At 54.3% G+C, this 22462-nt stretch overlaps 9 protein-coding genes across 9 annotated transcripts; 5 read left to right on the top strand and 4 right to left on the bottom strand.

The window, feature by feature from the left end:
- Window positions 1-938: 938 nt before the first annotated feature.
- Window positions 939-1330, top strand: SPRG_01281 (hypothetical protein; the record flags this gene model as incomplete). The annotated part of the gene is made up of 1 exon (XM_012339503.1): window positions 939-1330. A coding segment is annotated over one exon (290 nt), but the record flags the coding sequence as incomplete, so codon positions are not given.
- Window positions 1331-3238: 1908 nt separating this feature from the next.
- SPRG_01280 (hypothetical protein) lies at window positions 3239-3453 on the top strand (the record flags this gene model as incomplete). Its single annotated transcript, XM_012339502.1, has 2 exons — window positions 3239-3318; window positions 3354-3453. The coding sequence occupies 2 exons, from the start codon at window positions 3239-3241 to the stop codon at window positions 3451-3453; spliced, it is 180 nt and encodes a 59-aa protein (XP_012194892.1).
- A 940-nt stretch (window positions 3454-4393) lies between these two features.
- Window positions 4394-5064, bottom strand: SPRG_01279 (hypothetical protein; the record flags this gene model as incomplete). Its single annotated transcript, XM_012339501.1, has 2 exons — window positions 5026-5064; window positions 4394-4981 (listed from the first exon to the last, which is right to left on the bottom strand). Exon 2 carries the CDS (start codon window positions 4976-4978, stop codon window positions 4394-4396), a length of 585 nt encoding a protein of 194 aa, XP_012194891.1. The 5' UTR covers window positions 4979-4981; window positions 5026-5064.
- Window positions 5065-6019: 955 nt separating this feature from the next.
- SPRG_01278 (hypothetical protein) lies at window positions 6020-7893 on the bottom strand (the record flags this gene model as incomplete). The annotated part of the gene is made up of 7 exons (XM_012339500.1): window positions 7713-7893; window positions 7462-7650; window positions 7200-7412; window positions 6930-7148; window positions 6720-6874; window positions 6596-6671; window positions 6020-6514 (listed from the first exon to the last, which is right to left on the bottom strand). Exons 1-7 carry the CDS (start codon window positions 7800-7802, stop codon window positions 6020-6022), a joined length of 1437 nt encoding a protein of 478 aa, XP_012194890.1. The 5' UTR covers window positions 7803-7893.
- Window positions 7894-8415: 522 nt separating this feature from the next.
- On the top strand, window positions 8416-9733 carry SPRG_01277 (hypothetical protein; the record flags this gene model as incomplete). The annotated part of the gene is made up of 1 exon (XM_012339499.1): window positions 8416-9733. Exon 1 carries the CDS (start codon window positions 8444-8446, stop codon window positions 9731-9733), a length of 1290 nt encoding a protein of 429 aa, XP_012194889.1. The 5' UTR covers window positions 8416-8443.
- Window positions 9734-10336: 603 nt separating this feature from the next.
- SPRG_01276 (hypothetical protein) lies at window positions 10337-10861 on the top strand. Its single transcript, XM_012339498.1, has one exon. It carries the CDS (start codon window positions 10349-10351, stop codon window positions 10736-10738), a length of 390 nt encoding a protein of 129 aa, XP_012194888.1. The 5' UTR covers window positions 10337-10348; the 3' UTR covers window positions 10739-10861.
- A 656-nt stretch (window positions 10862-11517) lies between these two features.
- On the bottom strand, window positions 11518-13019 carry SPRG_01275 (AGC protein kinase). Its single transcript, XM_012339497.1, has 3 exons — window positions 12272-13019; window positions 11958-12222; window positions 11518-11907 (listed from the first exon to the last, which is right to left on the bottom strand). Exons 1-3 carry the CDS (start codon window positions 12919-12921, stop codon window positions 11665-11667), a joined length of 1158 nt encoding a protein of 385 aa, XP_012194887.1. The 5' UTR covers window positions 12922-13019; the 3' UTR covers window positions 11518-11664.
- A 3115-nt stretch (window positions 13020-16134) lies between these two features.
- On the bottom strand, window positions 16135-17172 carry SPRG_01274 (hypothetical protein; the record flags this gene model as incomplete). Its single annotated transcript, XM_012339496.1, has 3 exons — window positions 16135-16338; window positions 16397-16906; window positions 16942-17172. The coding sequence occupies 3 exons, from the start codon at window positions 17170-17172 to the stop codon at window positions 16135-16137; spliced, it is 945 nt and encodes a 314-aa protein (XP_012194886.1).
- Window positions 17173-18600: 1428 nt separating this feature from the next.
- Window positions 18601-18869, top strand: SPRG_01273 (hypothetical protein; the record flags this gene model as incomplete). Its single annotated transcript, XM_012339495.1, has 2 exons — window positions 18601-18793; window positions 18847-18869. 2 exons carry the CDS (start codon window positions 18601-18603, stop codon window positions 18867-18869), a joined length of 216 nt encoding a protein of 71 aa, XP_012194885.1.
- Between the last annotated feature and the right edge of the window lie 3593 nt (window positions 18870-22462).

The following is a 22462-nucleotide window of genomic DNA, read 5'->3' as shown; positions in this document are numbered from 1 at the left end:
ATATGCTGGGCCGGCGTTGCGAACGACAAGGCTATCGTTTCGGGCGCTGTGTCGTGGACGTCCACGAGAAAAGGACGGTGCTGCCCAACACTTCGATTGAACGGGCACCACGACTGATCCACGCTGCATCAAGTGCGAGTCACTCGACGTGGAGCAAACGAAGAAGATGAAGAAGCTGCACGTACAAGCAAGGTTCCCGTGGGTGGTGAATCAGACGACGAGCGCTTATGCTTTTTCAAGCGCATGTCTCCTGCACGCATGTGTGGACCTGGATCTCTGGGCTCATATTTTACGAAAAACCCCTTTCTTTGCGACCAAAGGCGTCCACTTAGCTGACGCTGACATGAACGGTACAAGGAGCAAAAAGAGATCTCAAAGATTCACGGAAAGAGCAGCAAACATGTGAGTTTGGCGCTCAACTCGTTCTGCAAGGTCCTGCGAAAGATGTGACCGACTTACTAAGCTTCAAGAACCACGAGGGCGTGCGTATTACGGCCTGCGTTCGAATGCACCGTGGTACGTTCGCGTCCGCGTTTGTGCCAGGATGCTTAGTAGTTCTGAAGAGACGACCGTGCGCCAGCTGTTCAACGCACGGGAACAGCGACAGACGGCGACAGATTACAATTTCAGTTGGTCGTTTAGTCAATCTCGCTCAGTATTTACGGTACGTACCTGCGCTGTTTCTTCGTAAAAAGAGCTCGTTCTTCGCTGGGATTGGCACGATGCATTGCGTGTTTACCAATTGCCCACCGTATCAGCGCTTGCCAGATGCTCACTCCCACGTCATCGCTGAGAACCGGTAAAAGCTTGGACAGTATCGCGATCGATCCTGCTTGTGACCAACTCGGTGAACCAGGCCGTCGCGAATCTCACACACGCATGATTTTATCCAAGAGGCGTGACTCCTTACATGTGAATCGTATGCCCCATGATCACTCGTGTTGTGGGCGCACACAGCCTCGCGGAACACTACCCGTACGTACTCGTAGCAGTCATCCGGCGTGTATCTTCGAGGCATGGTTTCCGTTGTAAAGTACCGGTAAACAATGCATATACGGTCCCGCTGCTGCGCTCGCCGTCAAGGCATCTACTATCGCACGACTGCATGTCCGGCACTTGGCTTCGCGATGTGGTGCCATCGCTTGACGCGTCGCTCAACACTCTCAGAGACGACCCTTGGTGTGCGCGCTACCTTGTCCCTCGCACAACCCCGAGTCACGACCACTAACGACCCTCGCCTGATGCACCGGCCACGCCTCACGAGCGCATTTAGACCTATCTGTATACTAGCACTGCGATTGCATGGAATACGTAACTCATTTCAGCATTCATCGATCAATGCAGCGCTCATACAAATGCACAGTTAAAAACATCCGTTATGCGATGGCCACATACTGGTACTCGCGCTGAAGTGTAGCAGACGTCCGATTCACGTTCTTCGTGTGCTAAAATGGTGTATGCATGCATCGCTTGTACTAGTACGTCGCGTACCTTACCATCGTCCAAGTCGCTGGCCATCTTAGCAGTTCTGCAAAGTGTCATTCACATTCGTCACCAGGCTTCCACTGAAGCAACGTAGGCCACCGCTGCGCGCTTGTTGTTTCAACAGGCTTTGTTATGTTATAAAGTACAAGTGAACACACATCCACGCCGCAAGTCTCGAATTGTGGCTCGAACATGAAGGGTAAACACAACAATGCTTATTTCAGTGGAAAGCAAAAGCGAGGCCACTTGCGGCTCTATGAGCTTTATGAAGTCGGGCACTATGCTTTGATGACGTCTTCGAGTGCGCGAAGTCGCCCGCCTGTAAGCACGTCGACGAGGCCGTTGCTGACTGTTGCTTCCGGGTGTTCCTTGAAGTACTTGGACTGGGCAAGGATGTATTGCATGAGCGTCTCGAATTCCTTCTGCTCAAAGTCTTCTTCGTCCGTCAGGCTTTGTTACCCGCCGTCTTTGGGGTTACACCAGCCCACAGGCAGTCTCTGTCTGTCTGTCTGTCCGCTGTCTGTGCAGTATTTGATTGGACAAAATGAAACCGCATCTACGTTCTCATTGGCCAAGTGCAGAAAAAGGCCCGCATTGTGCAACGCAGAAAACGCGCGCGATAGCTGCCCGCGATAGCTGCGTCGTAGTACATGTACTGTACATGGCTCGACGTACGTCCACCTGGCAATGCAGCGGCCCAAGCGTCAAGGAGCTACTACATAGACATATAGGCACAACGCACTCATGTACAGCAAAAGCAGAATTCTATGCAGTCCTACCAGCCCCAACCAGGAACACGAGCGGCCACGAGATTGTGTGTACTACTGCGGACTACTGTGTACTGCTGCGGCACTCGCTGATCGAGCGCTGGAACGATCCAGGCTGCTCTGTGTCGGGTAGTGGCTTTGATCGTACGCATCTGAAGATGAGCCCGCGAAAGCTGCGCGCAAGGGCCATGCCTCGGCGCGCGCCAACGAGGATGAAGCAGCCAAGACAGCGCGCCTCAAGAAAGAGAAATCCGCGCCGCTGCGCTCAAGGGCACGAATGCCGTTCATACATGTCGCTCCTTCGTTGGATGAAGCAGTACGTCTACTGCGATGGCACGATCCATCCACGGCTGCGTAGCCGTCGACACTTGTTAACTTCACGTACATAAAACATTTTATGTTGTGAACACCAAAACGGTCATATATGCATTCCAACCAGCACCCTCCACAGGAACCTTGTATATGGTACTGCACAAACGCAGCAGCATGACTCGCTTTCCGCTCGATGGTCCGGATGCAAGCCGTGACCCTGGCCGTGACCTGTGCCTCATGAGATCGGACGCACTCGTGTCGAACCAGGAAGGACTTTACATACCGGTATGCTCGTCCTGCTGAGCGAGATCGTTGCCCACAAGCGCTGGCGCCTTCTGGGCCACGTGCTGCGCATGAAACAAGACTTCCCTGCTACCATTGCCGCCGTCCGCTTCTTTGACCCGCCCGAGACGCCCCGTTTTTAGGACGCACCAAGATCACGTTGCCGATCGTCCGGCACCGCGACCTCCAGTCGTTGACACTGCCTCAGTCGCTGGCGTCTCTCGAGGACCTCAACAAACTGCGTAGCTTTGCCGCCGATCGCGACGCCTGGAAGGAATCCACGGAGCTTGTCATCATGGACCTCACCCGCGGCCACAAACGCCCCCGCGCGTCTACAGAAGAACAAGACGGGCCCCGCGCCGCCGCCTGCGCAGCCACGGCCCGGCGAGCGAATGAAGAAGAAGGAGATTGCTAGTCTCTACGTATGTGAACTCTTTGTTGACAACGAAGATATAACGCGAAATATATATAGGTATGCTGCTCCTTAACATTTTGCAATGTACCCAGCACTGCAATATGCATCCTGTATTTCGTGGTCCTCGTGCTGCACGGGCCGTTTGCTCCTAAGAATGTTTTCCGCGCAAGGCCGAACGGGTTAATTTGTTGACTGAAACTACTAATATGGAAATGACGTTTGCTCGCCTGCTTTGCGCCTGGAACGTGGATCTTGTAACCTGTGTATTTTGAGATCTGGGACCACCAGCAAGGCGGGTACCAACGCGGTTGTTGCCCCCAAGCAGTTCGGTCTTGATTGAGGAATTCAATTGGCCTGCCCATACACGTGAGGCATTTGAAGAGCACCATTATCCACAGACTATTATCCGCCTTTAGGTCTGGGAGGATTAATAGATAGGAAGGACTGGCTGTTCTGAGCTCGGCTGGAGCAGTTTATTACTAGTATAGTGGAGCTGTCATAAAGTCGAAGTGGACGTTCGGAGACCAGCGCCTCATACAAGAGCAAACGGTTCTTTTCGCGCTTCTTGGAAGTGTCTTGAAGCGCCAAACAGCACCCTCGATCACACCGCTAATCGTACTACCGCCCCCATCTCGGCCTTCGAGCTACACCTCACGACGACGATACTATGTTTGCACCATATCGTTAGTCGGTCCCCAGCGAGAGTTCGTGCAGGGTAGCCTCAGTCCGCGTCGCCAGCTTGTAGCATAAGTGGTACCATAATCGGTTGGAACCTGGCTGCCCCGCTGTTGGTGCAGTCTATGCAGGATCCTCTGGGAGCTCCATTTCCTTGTAATCTTTGGCACGCATAGATGTCGAGGCGTATCTATCTGTCTGGCGCAACCCTATGGCAACGGAACGCGTGGACGCCATTACGCGACATGTCGCAGCGAGCTGCCGCCCTCCATGGACAGCACCAGGAAGTTTAGTTTACTCATGAAACGCGCTCAGTCCTGCCGTGTCTAGCACACTGCGGTGCGTGTAGCGTTGACACAACATAACCTCGCACGCCTCGACATTCAACGGAGTTCTATGAAAGGGTAAACGAATTAAATTACTAAGGAGCTACAACTAACTAAACTAGAGTAACGGACTAGCCGCTTGTATTGGCTCTCTGGGGCATGTGTTGGCCACAAAAGCCGCCAACGCGCGCAAAGTGGTTGCAATCGTCGTGCTTGCAGCGCGAACCACCGCCGTGGGTTCGACAGACGCCACCGCTTTGGGCCACGGTCTTGCAGCCGTCGACGGAGCACAGCTTCCCGCCGCCGTGACGCGTGCACAGACCACGGGTTCGTGCGTATGACGTGCAATTGTTGACGCTGCACTTGCGTTTCTGGCTGCTCAGCTGCATGTTGTGGCGCGTGCAGAGACCATCGATACGTGCGAGTTGCTGGCAGTCGGTGATCGCACACCAGCGCGACCGCCCGCGGCGTCCCGAAGCGCTCGTTGCCGGGCTCGTGATTGCATCGAGCGACATCATTGCATGCGACCGCGGTGGTGACGCCGACGCGCTGCGGGCGGAGCGCTCGTACTTGTGGCCTGCGTGCAAGAGGCATACGCCCATGAACTTGGCGAACCGGTCACAGTGAGGCACGCGGCAGCCAGTCATGACATCGTCGGAATCCTGCGTCGCCATGCTCGTCGTCCACGGGGTAAAATTTCGAAATGACACCAACATGGCCTTTTTCAGAGTGGCGCGTGTGCGGTGAGAGGACCAAGACATACCTATGCGCCAGCTGGTTTAGGGCGCCAGCACTGCATCTTTCGGGGGCGGGGTGCAGACATCTGTCTTGACACACAAACCATACCGGCACTAACATGCGCAAGGTACCAGTGTAAACCCTTGTCTTTCTCGTGCTGGAGAAAGCACGGACCATTCAGTGTGTCGGGCGTTCATTTTGAATGAGCTGTGATCACTCACTCCTTTCTCAGCACGGTCCCAGCTGGACCCTCGCCGAGCCGACGCGTTCGTTGCCACAATGAACGCATGGGGCAGTGAGTTACGCGGCGAGATCCCAGCGTGGACGTCAAGTTCCCGTATCCGTCTCAAGCGCGGCCAAGAGGCTGCATGTACCGCAAACGTCCCAGATGTGATGCGTGGTTTCAGAAGCGCAGGACATCGATGCACTCTTTCGAGAAATGGTCGCAGCAGGTGGCGAATGTGACAGAGCCTGGGCGGCTTCGACGCGTTGCGGACGGGCAGCGACAGTGGCGGGTGTGAAATCTCGCTGGCGGGACACGACCAACGCATAAACGGGCTTCCGGAGTTTCTAGCGGCGGGGCAGCTCGTGTCCCAACGCTTAGATTCGTGCTTTTTATTGTCTTGTGTCGACAAGCTGTACGATACATGGTACACTGTTTACTGTTCGTTCGTCGCGCGGTTAGACGCGCCTTTGACGCCATTGGCGACGCTTCATCATCATGATGAGTAAGGCATGGTGCGTGCGAGTTGCATACAAACAGCTATAGTATACTCAAGCAGGACATGAACACCCGAGAGCAATCGGAAAATGGCAACGCCAGCACCCGTGTCGCCCGAGAAAGACGTAGTACGCTAACGTCGATGCAGCGCGGTACATCGTCGCGCGGACTGGGCTGTCGAAACGACGCACCGTGCGTCAGCGGTTGGTGGAATGACCTGACACCGAAATCCAGGATGCAGTAACACAAAATTACAGGACATTCGGCTCGTCATGTATTGCGCATCGATCAATGTTGTTTATGGCTTTGTTGGCTCCCGAAAGCGCTGGAGTAGGCTCTCGTTGGCAAGGTACAACTGCTGGCATGCGCGGTCCTTCTCGTCGAGTTGCAATATCACACGCTGGACCTCGGCTTCAAGATCGGCTTTCTCACGGCGCGCGGCGACGAGCTGCTTTGCGAGCTTCTCGAGCGTGTCCAGGAGACCTGCCTGCTGGCCTGCCACGTCAGCGACCTCGGACGCGACCGCGTCAACCCACGTGGCAACGTCGGCAAGTGTTTGCACCGTGTGTAACCTAGTGGACGGTGGGACTTTGCCCGCAACCAAGCGCAACTCGCGTCGGAGTCGTTCGAGCCGCTGGTGGAAGTGCGCCGTCGCACTCTCGATAGCTGTCGCCACTTCGGCGCGTTGCGCACGCAAGTAAACCTCCGTGCGCTGGGCGAGGTCAGCCTCGAGTGACGCCCTCACCGTCACCAGGCGCGCCGCAAATTCGTTTTCGTATGCGACTTGGAGCTCCTGCCGCCTCCTGGCGCTCTCGTCCCTGTGACGCGCTTCAAGGTCTCGTAGGTTTGCTGTGTGTATGTCGTGCATTTGCACGGTAAGGTCGTTCAGAACGCGCGTCTCGTCGATCGAGAGCTTGTGTTGTAGGCGCGCGACCTCGACTCGGTGCTGCCTATTGACATCACGTGAAAACATCGCACATTTTACGATGGCAGCAAACTCTGCGAGGTGGGATTGCATCGCATGTACTTTAGTCGTGAGTTGTGTCGCGTGCTTGCTGGACAAGGTCTCCATTTCTTCCTCGAGGGCGACCTTGGCTCTGTCTTCGACATCGCGGAGCTTGGTTTGCGCTCGATGGGTGAGCTGCTGCTGCAGCTAGAAGGACGATTCCGTCGCGCCAGACAACCTTGCCATGGGTGGAGCAACTTACTTGATCCAAACGAAGCTTCGATCCCATGGAAAGGGCGTCCTCGAGCTTCTCGAGCTCTTCCCGCATCTCTCTTTCATGGCGTTGAAGGGCCTCGGCGCGCAGCTGTGCCAGCAACGCTTCACGAGACGCAAGTAGCTTGCGGGCAGAAATGTCACGCTCCGCTTGGAGCTCGCGCGCCAGGGTGGCGCGAGCCTCATCTTCAACCTTGTCTTCTTCTGCCTACGAGTGGTCATGTTGCATGAAAACTATTGCGGTTTGGAAATTGGCGACGTGATGGGCGGCTTCAATCTCGCGGATGATGCGTGAGCGCTCTTCGTCCAGCTCCGCTTGGAGCGCTGCTCGCCGCAGTTTGGACTCTACACTGAGCCTGTCCACGAGGCTTTGCTTCTCGAGCTCCATTTGGTGCTCGTTGCGCAGTAAAATGTCGTTAAGCTCGCGCTGTCGCTGGCTTAAAAGGTCTTGTCGGGTGCGCGCCAGCAGCGCCTGGAATCAAGCAATATGAGCTGGATGCGTGGTTAGCCTCCTTACGCACGTGATTGTCCTGCGAGAGGTTTTTCTTGGTCGTGCCAACGAGTTCCGCGGTTTCGGCGTCCGCCTTGTGTACGTGGGCCCACTCCAAGCTTGGCCTCGTCGAAGACTTGCGTGACGAAGAAGCAGATGAGGGCTGGACACGCGCCGGTGTAAAACGTGGGCGCTGATCGAGCGACAAGGAGTTGCCGTCCTACAGTACGCTTGCGTGAGAGCAATCCTGCCACAATGTGCTAAGGTTTTGTTGGGTAGTACATGGGTGACGTTAGCGGATCCTCTTGCGCGGTCGAGGGCGGGGTCCTTCTCAGACAACCATCGAGACTCGTGCTCTAGATTTGCAAGCATCGCATCAAAGCGAGCGCTCGTGGACTCTTTGGCACTTGGCGCGCGCCGACGACAATACTCACTGGCGTCGCAGCGCGAGAGCTCGGACTCGACGCCATCCATCTCGTCCATGAGATCAGAGCACGCCGCCGATATGTAAGCTTCCGGTAGCATAGTTGCCGATGGCGTTGAACGGGCGAGCCATGGGCATACGCGAGAAGCGTCGCGTCGCCGGCGACGATGTCCTGCACCAGCCGCAGCGGGTCGTCGTCCATCGGGCAACGCGATCTTGAAGCGCACCAATCAACGCACTTGTAAAATCCATGGTGCGATGCGATTCGTCATTGGTAGCCAATGGCCTCGCAGACATGCTGAAGCCACCAATAAGGTGCCGTGGCGGAGATGTAATGCAATGCGATTCGGGTACATCTGTCGTGGCCTGGACCTATCGGCCATGTGGAGAACGCTATCCGATACAAAGCCCGAGTCACAGCCATTGGTCACGCCTCAAGGAGGGTCATCTCAGTGTCGTGTGTAGCACGCTCACTGCGTCTCAGTATGGACTGCCGAATCACGTACCCGCGGTAAAAGCGTGACTGCATTGGCCATGAGGCGGGTGTCGACAAAACTTCAATCGGTGCTTCCCCGATACGACGCTCGCGATGCGCTGCCGTCCCGTCGTCCTGCATCTCTGGCTGTCGCTCGTCCTCTTGGCGTCCACGCGCATGCCCGCCGTCGTCTGCGCCAACATGACGTCACAGAACGACACGCCAACTGCGACGCCCGTAACAGTCACGACGCCACCTACGGCAAGCCCCGTGCCGACGGACGCCCCGACACCGAGCCCATCGCCATCCACGATGACACCGCCCCCAACAACCACACCGCCGCCTCCTACAACGACACTGCCACCCACCACGGTGACCCCAGAGCCCACTACGACCCAAGCACCGACGACAACGACACCACCACCGACGGCTACGCCGACAACAACGACAACAACAGCACCAACGCCAATTCCCGAGGTTATCATCATGACGGACGCGCCAACAATTCAACCTATGCGCGAAGCCGTGCCGACGATGGCCAAGGAGGTTGCTAGCTCCGCGCCGCCTGCTTCTGCAGCTCCAATCGCCACGACCGGCGCGCCGTGGAAGTTTTATGTTGCTATCGCTGCTGCAAACGTTGCCGTTGTCGCAGTCGTGCTCTTTGTGCTCTTTCGGCGGCGCGCGGCGCGCCATCGAAAAACCATGGACTCGTTCGAGTCCTTCACGCCCCGGGGTGACCAGCGACCGTTCGACTCGAACAGCGTCGACGTCGACCTCATGGAAAGCAGCGTCGTGTCCTACGAGGCTCTCACGCCGTGCGAAAACATCGTCACAAGCGGCTACAGCAGTGTCGACCCGTCCTCAAGCATGCGCATGTCCAAGCTGAGCTTTATGAGCGAGGGTGATGAGCCACTGGAGAACGACGACCTCGAAGACATGGTTGTCCTTACCCATCCGCAGCAGTACGGCCCCGACATGCACAAGGCCCGCTGGTCTGCATTCAACATCCGCCCAGAGTTTCCAGGCAACATTTCGACGACGCTCCGTGCGACGTACCCGTCGTGGCAGGAACGACTAAGCAAAGGATCAAGCTCCCACGCGCACGAGTCGAGCGTCGTCGACGACGACGACGAACTCCCGACGCCATCGCACGACCCAGCGTTCCCAAAAATGCTCAGTGCGCAATCCAACTGGTCCCAATGGCAGGACGGCCACTCGTTCAGCGGGCACTTGAGCGAAGAGGACGATGACGCGAGAACCAGCAGCGTTGCCGAGTGGCACGATGGCGAGCGCGACAGCTACATGACAGACGACGACGCGCCGCGTATCAGCCTCGAGTCAGCCGGCGTTGACTGGCACTTGGGCTCTGCTGACGACTGGCATGACTCGAGGCTGCACCCGTGATTGTCGCCCGCGTCGTCGTCTTTCCAGTCGTACCTGTTCGATAGATTAGTATAATTATAAAAGCATCATCGCTTTCTGCCAACATGCCACTGCATGGAAGTTTTCCGTCGCGGCGCAGTTGCGTGCGACTGTCACAGGGCCATCGAACTTGCGGGTGCTACTCTCACTTGATCACAGTCATCTTGTGGGTCATTTCGATGCAATGGAGCTAGCGTTTAACGTTACGCTTTTTCTGCGGCCCGTAAGCTGTGCATGCATGCGGCATGGATGGTTGTCGAGACTTCATCCGGCTGCGTACAGCAGTATCCAAGTGGCCAGGCTTGGTGCCGGCGGCTCGCCCTGACCACACAAAGCGGTATCCAAGCGTGGCGCCACGGCTGGCCTTTCTGGGCGACCAGCTGCTATGATGAAAATTAAACTTGTGTTCTTTCGTTTGCATACGAATACCAAGTCGATGGCCGCCCTTGGTATTTAAATCGAGGGCTGTAGGGACCAGATTGCACTGGCCCGCGGCCAATGAGCGGTCGTTTGGATCAGACGGGCGGCCAAGTCAACTGGGCTTGCTTCCTCCATCATCTTCATCCGCGTCATTTTCCAACTGGACCAAGAAGCACCATGGCGCGCGAAGCTGTGGAAGAAGAGAGTACGTGCAAGTACGTGTACAAGAAGTGCCTCAATGCGCGCACGACCAAGAAGAACGGTCATCTGCACTCTCTCTGCGAGTACCACCGCGCCAAGGCCAACTCGATCCAGAAAGCATATGCGACCAAGAAACGGTCACTGCACAAGGCGCTCAAGAGCCCGACGTCCGTCGATGGGCCCATTCCGTTCGGTGGCGCGACCAACGTCTTTGACGTCTCCGAGACCGAATGGCTTGACATCCTGGAAGCGCTCGGGGTCTCGCCGAGCGATAGCCACCACAACGACGACGTGCTCGTGAAGGATGAGTTCTTTACGCTCGCCGACGACGACGTTGTGATCAAGGATGAGTGCATTGCTGTTTGAGCTCGAAGGCAAGTCCATTTTCTTATTTACGGCCTCTGGAGGCGCGATCCAAGTACTCTATTACCTATAACCTATATAAACACTACGACACGATTTTAATGCTAAACAACGATTCCAAACTCCACTTCTTGAGGCACATGCGTACCTCGTGTATGGTGGATGATCATGCCACGACGGAGCTCGAACGGAGTGCACCCATGGATTCGAGCAAGATACTTCCAAGATGCGAGCAAGGTTCGTGCGTGCTACAGTGCGTTTGTCATTGCACTGGATCGGTCAACTGCTTCGACCCACGCGTTTTTCTGAGATCGGCCACTGTGTTTCCCGCGATCGAGCGGAAAAACGTGGCGTGGGCATATAAAAACGCACATCGATGTCGCCATGGTTGAAGCAATTGCACCGAGACAGTCGCGGCGCATCACAGAACACGAGAGGATGTATCGCGAGGCGAATATTTGCCGCCACAGCTGCAAAAAACCTGCGTCGTCAAGTCGATGCCGCTGGCAACGAGATACGAAGCTGCTCTGGGCCCTGTGCACATTGGGTCAGAGCGTGTGGCTGCCTTGAGTTGCTTCTCAGACCACTGTGCGGTAGCAGGAAAGCGACCAGGCAAACCTTCCCGTCCTAGTTTTACTGCTTGCGAAGTGGCAAATCTTTTTCTCGTTAACACGAGTGTCCATCGATACCGTTTAGTGAGAGGGTCCGCACCTGCCTGTCGAAGGCTCAGCCAGTGTCCACCAAAAGTCTAACAAACACAGACGACACACAATACACACGCGTTGCTTGTAGTATCACGTTGTTCTCTTTATAATGTGGCGGCGCCCACAACGAACTAAATACGGGGTCCACGGATTGTGGAAAATATCATACGTTTGATGTACACCATGGATGTACACTATGCTTGTACAAGGCTCGACGGGTCACGATCAAAAATCAGTGAACACATCCGAGGACGGCATCGACTGGTTGCGCTTGTGCGGAGCGATGCCCCAGACGGGCGATCGTGGGCTCTCGGATGTAAAGTCGTCGTCAAAGTTGCGCGTGCACTCAGAGCCAAGCACGCAAGGTTGGAACGGAGGCTCGTTCTGGAGCGCCCACACCTTCTTCCAATTGACGCCGTCAAAAAACGGCTCGTCCATGGCCTTCGATGCCGTGAGTCGCGTCGCGATCTATGATATCAACGTAGCATCATGTACGATTGGCGAGCAGTCGCACATACGTCCGTCTCGAGGCATCCTTTGAGAAACGTGACAAAGGTCGGACTGAGTTCCTGTGGGTAGTACACACGGCCAGCTCGGATCGCGCTGAAGAGGTCAGGAAGGGAGTCCTCGTGCAGCTGGAACGGCGGGTGGCCGACCGCTAGCTCATAGCAAAAGCAGCCAAAGGACCACATGTCGGTTGCGGTCGAGTGACCCCGGCGCGCAATCATTTCGGGGGATAAGTACTCGGGTGAGCCGCAGAAAGAGTACGTTCGGTCGCAGTCCCTACATATGGGGCTTAGCCTTCAGCTGTACATTGCGCTAGACGACGTACCCAAGGTCTTTGCAGAAGCCAAAGTCGGCAAGTCGAATGTGGCCCTGCGCGTCGAGGAGGACGTTTTCGGGTTTGAGATCGCGATAGACAATGTTGGCGCTGTGCAGCGACTTGAGCGCACAAAGGACTTCAGCCGCGTAGAAGCGTACGATCGCCTCGTTGAAGTGATCGTGTTGGTGCAGGTGGTAGAAGAGCTCGCCTCCGGGACAGTACTCGAGTACAAAGTGGACCTCATCTGGCGTCGCAAAAGTCGAGAAGAGCGTCACGACGAATGGGTGTCCACGGAGCTGCTCGAGGATCTTCTTCTCCGTCCATGTATGCACGACTTGCTTGCGCTGCACGAGGTTCTGCTTGTCGCAGCTCTTGACCGCGTACACGTTGGAGGTGTGCCGATCCTTGGCGAGCGCCACTTGCTGCGCAAACGTGCCACGGCCGATGACCTTGAGTAGCTGCAGGTCCGAGGGCTCGAACTCCGCGTCTACTTCCAGCGGTCGCTTCAGCGATGGGCGCCGCGCGAGCCCGTCGTCGACTGCGCCTTGGTTGGACAGGCCAGCCGAAAGCATATCAAGAGCGCAACTGCTAGTCGGCGACTCGGCGCGGCGCGGCGTGCGCGCGTCGTCCGTCGTTTGGTTGGTGGGCGTGGTGTCCATTGGTGCTTGGCGATGAGGCGGCGAGGCCACGGACGACGACGGCTCGGAAGATGACACGATGAGATGCTGCCGCTTCCCACCTTGTTATCAAATGCTGCGAGCCACGCTTGTGAAACATCCAGTCGAAATATAATCGGGCAGGAAAGTCGACCAATAAGACGCCGTGGATTTATTGGGTCCAGCCTATCGTTGATTGTATAAACACTGATAGCGAATTCCGCATAGCCATAAATGTGGGCAGGCTGTTGGTGTATTTTAAGACTAAGGCAATGCTCGTCGCACGTGATTGGCTACACGACAGCACCGGATGGTTCTGATCGGTTAAGATCTGTTCGCTCCACCGCGTCTGTCTTTTATTAATAAAAGAAGGAAAAGTGATTCTTTTACGAAAATCGAAGCCTATTCTTTTCTTCTAATTTCGTGTTGCGGAAAAGGTGCCAGGCAACGAGGCATGCCGTACATTGCACTAGCGCACACTTGGGCGTGCACGTGCCAACAATGAGACGTAGTCGTGAGTATAAGGCGACGTGGGACGGTGCGGATGCATTCGATGTCCCAACTATCACAACGCATCTTTGATGATAAGACAGCTCGTGATTGGCCGGAACTGGTCACAGAGCCACCCGTCTAGTGAGCAAGTGCAGTGCACTTGTCCACGAGATTTATGGCAACTCGCACATCATGTATTTAATTGCACGCATGATGTACACATTTGCATCCTGTACGTGGTCGCAAAATCTTCACGTGCAAGCATAGCAGCAAAACCATCTTTCCCGTGTTCGTCCGCCCCAAGCGTCGGGGAGGGCTGTTCGTGCTCATCTGCAGTCAGTCACCCGATGCTGCTTGTGATTGACTGTAAAGTGACAACGCGCTAGACGCGACGAGAGTTGTCCAGCTTTGTGATAGCAAACCGACTCGGAAAACCTTGGTCCGTGCAGACCAAGGGCATTGAACTTCGTGCTGGAGGAATCAGTAGCATAAGCATGGCTCGGCTAGAAAACTGGCGTTACTCGGACGCGTCGAATGCGTTGCCTGCGACGTTGGCCAATGGCGAGGACAAATCTATGGTCGTCCAAAACGTGCCAGGGGATGGAAGAAGTCTGAGCCACGCAGTGTGCTGTACCGTGGCACGGTCGGAGATGTGTGTAGTAGAATGCAAATATGAAAAAGATATTGTTCGTTATGTAAGCTAAACCAGTGGTAATATGTGCATAGTGTGCCGTTCTGTTGGTCTAGATCGGTAGCCGCTGTGTGATTTCTAACGAGGCTGCCGAGGAAGCGATGACAACGCAATCTATCGATTTTTTTCGCGAAGACCCATCACCAACCGAATCAAAACCCTTGCCCATCGATTATTTAGTTTCTAAGCTTGGTACTAATAGCCGGTGTAGCACTATTTGCGGGCATCAAATCTTCCAGACAAGATGAAATGCGGAAGACTTCATCCGTGAGATCTCGATTTTGGTTGCAACGGTGATATACCGGTATATTGATGTACATGTCGTCAAGTCCTGCATGATCAGCTTCGTTGCTACGAGGTGGCAAGGCATATCCTCACTTAACGTTCGGCGACGCGAGTCATGTTCAAAAAGCAAGCGCTTCGAGCCGTCCACCCGCCAATGGGCCGTGATTCATAAGCTGCGCCTCGATGGACGGTTGCGAACTATCTTGATTCGAGCGTTTTTTAATCTTGTCAGCTCGTCAGGCAACAAGCATGCTGGGCACGAGTAGCAACTGCAGGTGCTTTTCGAAGCTATGTTCTTGCAAGTGCCAAGTCCACAGCGCTAACGCAGAACTTGCTCTGACATATTAAGGACTGTCCTTAATTCAAATTAGAGTCTCACAACCCTCTGCCTGCAACCGATACGGTTTGGGATGAAGATCTGGCCATCAATGAGCAACGTCGAAAGTCTCGAAGCTGCGTTATGGCAGCCCTCAACGCGCCACTATTAATTTGTTCAGAGTATCGGGGCGGTCATTGGGGTAGTACAGTGTACTAGTAAGTGGAGCATCGGTCCATCATACAGTCTTGAATTTTCCTTATAACGAGCAAGAGGAAAGTGGATCCCTCCATACCCCCAACAATGTTTCTTCACTTTTACGCTGTACTTGCCCATTCCGAGTCTTTGATTATGGACAGCATATGCGTGAAGCGGGCGATGCAACCTACTAAGGGCTTTCGCAAGACCTACGGCAACTTTCCGATTGCTATCCCCAAGGGTTACTACTGTATGGCCCGCGGACATGGCTGCGTACAAGCCCATCACGGATCGGTTGGTGAAGGCGCCAAGAAACACGAGCTGACACCGGATGACGTGACTCAAGATCCGGTGTGGACGACCAGCTCGGTTGTCCTCACGACAAGCAAGACGGATCGCAGCCATGACCGAGGTGTTTGTGTGACCGATTCCGCTCCCTGGCAACAACCAAAACGTGAAACACCAGACAGAGGGAGGCCGTACTCCCTAAACACCGGCTAGTGTACTAAGAGGCAGAACGGAAAGTGACAGCTAAGCTACGTCTACAGACTGCTGCCAAAGGACGTACAGTCCCATATCAACGGGCTTCTCCCGTAGGACTAAACATGCAAACACACATCGCCTTGTCCCGGCCTAGTGGTGTTGACGTGGGCTAGGTTCACACCCAGTGCCCCACCACTGTATGCGACCAACGGTCACACACCCCACTCGCAATGGAGATTTGACGATCGTCAAGCTCCATCTTGGCACAAGCCATCTTGAGCACAAGCCAATCGATAGGCACAAGCCTTCTCAACAGTAGGCACAAGCCTTCTTCTGATCACCGATCGATACAAATCGCATCCCCGTAGCCGGACCCGACAGACCGCAGTCCATCGGTGTGCAGCCCCATAGTCGACGTCGTGTCGGTGCCATGACGGTTCTTCAATTGACATCAATCTTCCCAGAGGTCGCGACAAAGAGTACCGAGGATCGCGGATCTTCTCAATGCCTAGAGAATGCTAGGACGGCCCGGAGAATCGCCGTCAGCCTAATCCATTGCACCATACCTCTGACCTCTTGTGTGGTAGCCATCACACGACAGCTACACCCCACTGGGAGACGGCTATCACAAGATAGCTTGCCGTCACAGGACAGCTGCAGGCTCTACGAAGAACCTCTCACTCGTAACATCACAAGTAAGTCATATATGTTGTGGACAAAAGGCAATCCTTACTGGGACTGGCTGGAACATTCAAATGTCCACCTTCTCGGGCGCCTTACCGGGTTTGATCCAGTTGCGCTTCACAGCCTCCTTCTTCTGCGCACTCGTCGCCTTGGTACAATCGCGCAGCGTGTGCTTCTCGTCGCCACAATGCCAGCAGGCACGTTTGGCCTTCTGCCGCTTCTTGGACTTGCCTGGATCATCTTCGTGGTCGGCTTCCTTCAGGACCTCTTCCTTCAGGACCTCAGTTTTTTTGCCGCCTCTGACATCTTCTTGCCGACGTCCAAAGGACGATCTTCACCGACAGCACGCTTCTTGCGTTCGGGCTCGTCATCCGAGTCGTTTCTTGGGCTCGCTTCTTGGCCGAGATGTCGAGTCCCTTCTTGTACTCTTGCGCTAGCTTGAGAAGCATCTTCTGAAGACGCCAAATGTTGAACTCGTCGTCGTCTTCTTGCCCGAGCTCATACGCGAGGCGCAACTGGACCTCGTCACGGAACATCTTGGGCGTGACCTTGTCTACAATAGCTTTGAAAATCTTCTTCTTGAACTTGGGGTTGTTGCGAAGCCCCGAGAGCGCATGCGCATCCATGGCCTTCCGCGCATGGAAAATGAACTGTGCCACGCGGTTGAGCACGCTCTTCTCTCCATTGTCGAAATGAAGCTCCTTGAACGCCTTCTTGTAGTCGGGCGTACTGGCACCTTCGGCCTTGTAGATGAGCTTGTTGATCTTCTTCAAGAGTGTGGCCTCGGGGACCGTCTCCAGCGTGTACTCGTCCAGGAGATCCCACGTGCCCATGCAGTGCTCGAGGAATCCAGGCGGTGGAACGAGGCACGCACAGGCACGCACATCGCGTCAAAACTCTTGCCCTGGCGCTCGCACTGCAAACGCATCTCGTACTCGTACAGCTTGCGCGCTTCCTTCCACGCGACGACGTCGTGGAACGCGAGGCTCGTGAACTTGGGATGAGCGAGTTGCGTGACCATGAGGACGCCGCCACTTGCTGCCGCATCGCAGACATCGCTGACGTCCCGTCCTTGTCGTGTCGCTTGGTCACCACCGTTGGCCATCTTGGTACGGTGATGTCAAAAGATCTTGGTCAACTAAAGTCGACTTTGTGACCGATTCCGCTCCCTGGCAACAACCAAAACGTGAAACACCAGACAGAGGGAGGCCGTACTCCCTAAACACCGGCTAGTGTACTAAGAGGCAGAACGGAAAGTGACAGCTAAGCTACGTCTACAGACTGCTGCCAAAGGACGTACAGTCCCATATCAACGGGCTTCTCCCGTAGGACTAAACATGCAAACACACATCGCCTTGTCCCGGCCTAGTGGTGTTGACGTGGGCTAGGTTCACACCCAGTGCCCCACCACTGTATGCGACCAACGGTCACAGTTTGCAGCGGCCAAAAAACTGTCGTGTTACGTTGACGACGCCTGCTCAAGAACGAGGTGCCTCGTGCGCTCGCGCACATGCTCTACCGACCCGACATCTACCCAGAGCTCTTTGACCACTCTGTGCTCGCCGAGCCAAGTGTTTTGCAACAAAAACTCCATCGTAGTCCATGCCAGTACGAACAGAACAATTTACCGCTACGTCTAGGCGGAATGGCTTGATACGGAGCAAGGGCGCGCCGCTCTCGATGCCATCGGGCGCGGTCCATCCAAAGGTGTCATTGGCTTGCCCTACGCACCTGCTGCTATAATTGTCGAAGTTAAATCTAACGCGGGCGAAGCGTGGCCTTCGGATCTCAACCTTTTCACCGACGCATTTGTTGTCCACATGCCTATTGGACTCATTCAACGGTCTGACAACGCGGTCAGCATCGTAAAGAAGCAGAAGCTCAAGCACCACTCGCACGCGCTCGCGTTTGCTGTCACGACGTGGAAAGCTTAAGGCGTGACGCGCCCGCGCGTTATTTCTCACCTGGAACACAGCCCTCGGTCGCCAGCATTGACGTTTAAACTTCTTTCTCTACACCATGTTCTCGTCCGAATGATCAACGGCCCACTTTCGCTGCAAGCCTCTCTCATTGAACTTCAATCGCAAGCATCCTCTAGCACTGCGACCCAATATATTTGCAGTGCAGTGGCGTATGTCCCTTGGTGACGACGGGTACTAGCATTCGAGGGACAACATGCTCCCAAACCGGCACCGCCCCAACCCGCCCCGCCCTTGCCATGGACAAGACAAAGAGTGCTGCCAAGTTGAACGCTGTGGTCCTGCCGGTGACGAAGCGCACTAAGGCGTCGCCAGCCAACCCGAGCACCCACGAAGCGATGGCCAACGCGTCAAAGGCCACGAATCCCTCGGCAAGGCGCTCACAAGCAAATCTCGACGCTACAATGCTCACTAGGTAGTCCAAGCGCTCTTCGTCTCGACGACATGTACCCAATGTCTCCTCGTCTGCAGCCGTGCACCAGCTCACGAATGACGTCAGCCAATTGACGCGCGACCACGACGACGCTGTTCATTTTGCGCATGGGTACCGCTCCATGCCCAACTTTAACGTCATGTGGTCAGCGCTACGGTCTGGCGAGTGGCTCATCGAAACAACCATCGAGCTCTTCATGCAATTGGCCATCGCTGACACGGGCGACGCGATTGCTTTCGTCTTGATGAGCCATTACGCCATCTACAAGAGGAGCCCCACGGACTGGACAACGCGCATCACCAAAGACGAACGAGGTGCTATGCGCTTTAACAACGGAGCCACCAACCTGCGCACATGCCCGTTGTAGATCGTGCCCATTTCCAAGCATAGCGTCTACTAGCAGGGTCTTGCTTTTTCTACCGGGTGATTCCCACGGGTGGGCGACAATCTTGGACTCGATGAACATTAGCGGCAGGTCGGACAAGCACGACCTGAAGCTCCTCGAGTTTCCTGATGACTTAGCTAGTCTTTTCAGTGATTCGCTCTTCGCCAACCACCTCCATCTGGGCTGCGTCGTCTCGCGGGTGCCTCAACAACCGTACGGCTACGACTGTGGCATATTCGTCATTTTAAAAAATATCCACTGCGTGGCTAACTTTGATCCGTTATTCTCAACACCATAAAGGAACGGATTCAAATCTGACTTCAAGTGCAGTGCTTAGCGACAACAGGGTCACAGTCGTGTCGAATCCCCATTATAAAAGCACAAGCCAGTCGACCCCTGAGCTGAATGCTACCAGAATCCGGAGCACGGACCAGTCCGACACCTCGAAAACCAGTTGCGGCTCGCGCCAATGGATTTATGTCGCAGTCGTATGAGGCTGGGTTATCGACCTGCGATCGTCATGCCCCTACTAGGAGACACATCGTCCGCAATCATGACGCCTTCTCTCGGCGACGGAGCTGTCTTCTGAACAAAGCCCCTGGAATAATTCTAGGCTAGTCTCTGGGGCATCTCCACTTTCTTGGTCCGAGTAGAGGAGCCTGCGTACGACCTCGAGCGAGCTATCCCTCTCCGAGTAGGGTCCAACACGGAATGGATTTTCCGTGCACAGCTCACTCCCAACGACCCAGTGCTTTGTAATTAAGATAACGCGGAACGCGTTGATATGTATATAAACACTCACTGCCATCGCGCGGATGACGCGCCGCTTGCCGTTCTCGATAAATCGTCCGGTATATGTATGGACTACTGCAGCGTCTTGTCGAGTTATCGAACGACGTTCCTCGCACACCGCACCTTATTTTAGGAGGGCTTGCCCGCAACCCGAATCATCATCGTACAGTTGACGGTACAAGTCACCTTGTCGTCGGTACTGCGTGACATCGTTCTCGAGTCCCGGGTTCAATCTTTTAGACATTGTAGAGTTCCAGAACACTGGAGGCTTTTTAAGCATGACATATCACTTTTAGTGCAAGTAGCGATAATTGCTGCTGTTGCCGTCGCGAAATGCGCAGACCATCTCGACCACAAACGATGTGATTGTAATCGATGAAGCAGATGACAAAATTGTCACCAAGATGTACGAAACCGAAAACCTCTGGACGACAAGAATACTGACTTTGCAAATGCTTGGAGCAATGCTACAGACAGCAATACAGAGCCTATCACCGAGGCCAAGCGCGAAAGATCTCCCGCCGTGAATGATACGGTTGACAGCCACTCAGATCCAGCCGCCGAGTTCGTCGCTAACGTCAAGACGTCATCATTCGACCTTCCAGTGCCAGACACTGACCATAGGCCGTCATCATCCGACTATCGAATCATCCATCATCCGACTATTGAATCATCCGACTATCTAATGCCAGACGCTGGCGAGAAGTTGCCTTCCTCAAGTCATCGAGTGTCAGGGGCAGATGCTAAGGCGGCCATCGCAACTGAGGGCGATAACGAACGCGATGGATGCAAGATGACAAATTGCAACCTCACACAGAGCAAACTCTGTGAGTTAGACTATTGATCTTGGAATTATCCGCCATGCGCTCTGCCGCAGCTAATACGCAGCTTGGGACCTCATTGCTCCGATAAATACGTTACAGGTCTACGGCCAAGAATGTTCATGATGACCACTGCACTGATCGCAGTATCTCGTGGTCAGTACTCTACTCTACTGTAGGCTAGAACTATTGCTCAACCGAGTAATCCATTAGACCCTTTCGCCTGTGCAGTTGCCTATTCTACCTATTCTTAAAAGCATTCAATCGCTTAACGCAATAGGACTTTTTCACCCGCATTCGTGGCACAAAACTCGACCTGACTCGTGGCGAAGCTGGACTCAGCTGCTGAAAGGCCCCACGAGCGGAGCAAACGCGCACGCAGTTTCCGCATAGCGTAGCGTAGCGTAGAACACTTGTTGGCGCGCAGTTTTTCACTATGATTTCTATCTGAACGTTGCCGGATAGGCTATCCCAGCAGTATATATATAAAGAAGCTAGTTTTGTGTCCATTGATTTGAGCGGCATGTGTCACACCGCCCAATGCAATAAGCAGTCTGACGATCTAGTATCGACTGGTATAGGGTGCTGAAACGGCCACTAATGTAGCCTTTATGGTATTCTCTCCGCCGCTTCCCAAGTGAACATGCGCTGAAGCTTATTTGGTGCATGCTATCGCTAGCAGAGCGCTAGAAAATATGCAACGCGGCCGCAGTCACCTGGGAGAGAAGCCACATAACATCAACGCCACTCAATTGCAATTTAACGACGCAAGCGCTCATAATGTCACGTTAACTCCTTGAGATGACCACTTCTAACTGAGTCCAGGATAGTCAGGTATAAATGCTTGTAGTGCTGACATCGGTCGCGTTATTTGTTGTTCACGTCCTGGTTCTCTAAGACTCTATGTCTAGTACGGCGTAGCGATGAGGTCGTTGTCCAAGTTTTGTTGATCTGATGGCGATCTCTGCGGAAAGAAGGCTTTGAATGACATGCCACTGACGACAAGCAATAAAATTTACGGATAACCAACCTCTTAAAACAAAAAGCAATTATATAAACACCTAGTTTAGATCTTTGTTTGCCGCACGGCGTCACGTTGGTCAAGACTTGTCCAGCAGCGACAGAGACGAGAGCATCGTGTTTGTGTTTGTGGGTCGCGTCGTCTCTGGACGGTGCTCACAAGCAAGTCTTTGATTCAAAGCTTGCCGCCTTATACCACCATTTGGTTACCATGCAAGTACAAAACGTCTCTATCATGCGCGATATGCGAAGGTGCAGCGGCAGTCACGAGCGTAGTGATTGTAGTACCAACGGCGTCCGCACTTAAAAGTCCACCCGCTGTCGCAGTGGCACGACGCTATTGACGACGGTTCCCTACCGCTCAGTGTAGTAACGCAGCATCTATCTATGTACATCAAAAGCAAGTTACTGCAATTAGATGTTGCTGTCTTCTCTGCAATTTAAGCTTGCACATGTACGTATTGTAGTTGCCTGTGGTAAGGTCTGACTGAATTTTATGTGCGAAACGCGCACTGCTCTTGGTCTCTAGCCTTACAACGTTTACACTGCGCACACAATAAAATAAGCATAACCACTATAGTATGCTAACATGGTACTAGGCAAGGTGTCTCAAAAACCAGAACGTCAACACTACTTAGACAACGACCTCATCGCTACGCCGTACTAGACAAAGAGTCTTAGAGAACCAGGACGTGAACAACAAATAACGCGACCGATGTCAGCACTACAAGCATTTATACCTGACTATCCTGGACTCAGTTAGAAGTGGTCATCTCAAGGAGTTAACGTGACAATATGAGCGCTTGCGTCGTTAAATTGCAATTGAGTGGCGTTGATGTTATGTGGCTTCTCTCCCAGGTGACTGCGGCCGCGTTGCATATTTTTCTAGCGCTCTGCTAGCGATAGCATGCACCAAATAAGCTTCAGCGCATGTTCACTTGGGAAGCGGCGGAGAGAATACCATA

This window comes from Saprolegnia parasitica (assembly GCF_000151545.1).
Source record: "Saprolegnia parasitica CBS 223.65 unplaced genomic scaffold supercont2.3, whole genome shotgun sequence".
Lineage (NCBI taxonomy): Eukaryota > Oomycota > Saprolegniomycetes > Saprolegniales > Saprolegniaceae > Saprolegnia > Saprolegnia parasitica.
This window is presented reverse-complemented; position numbering and strand designations above follow the sequence as displayed.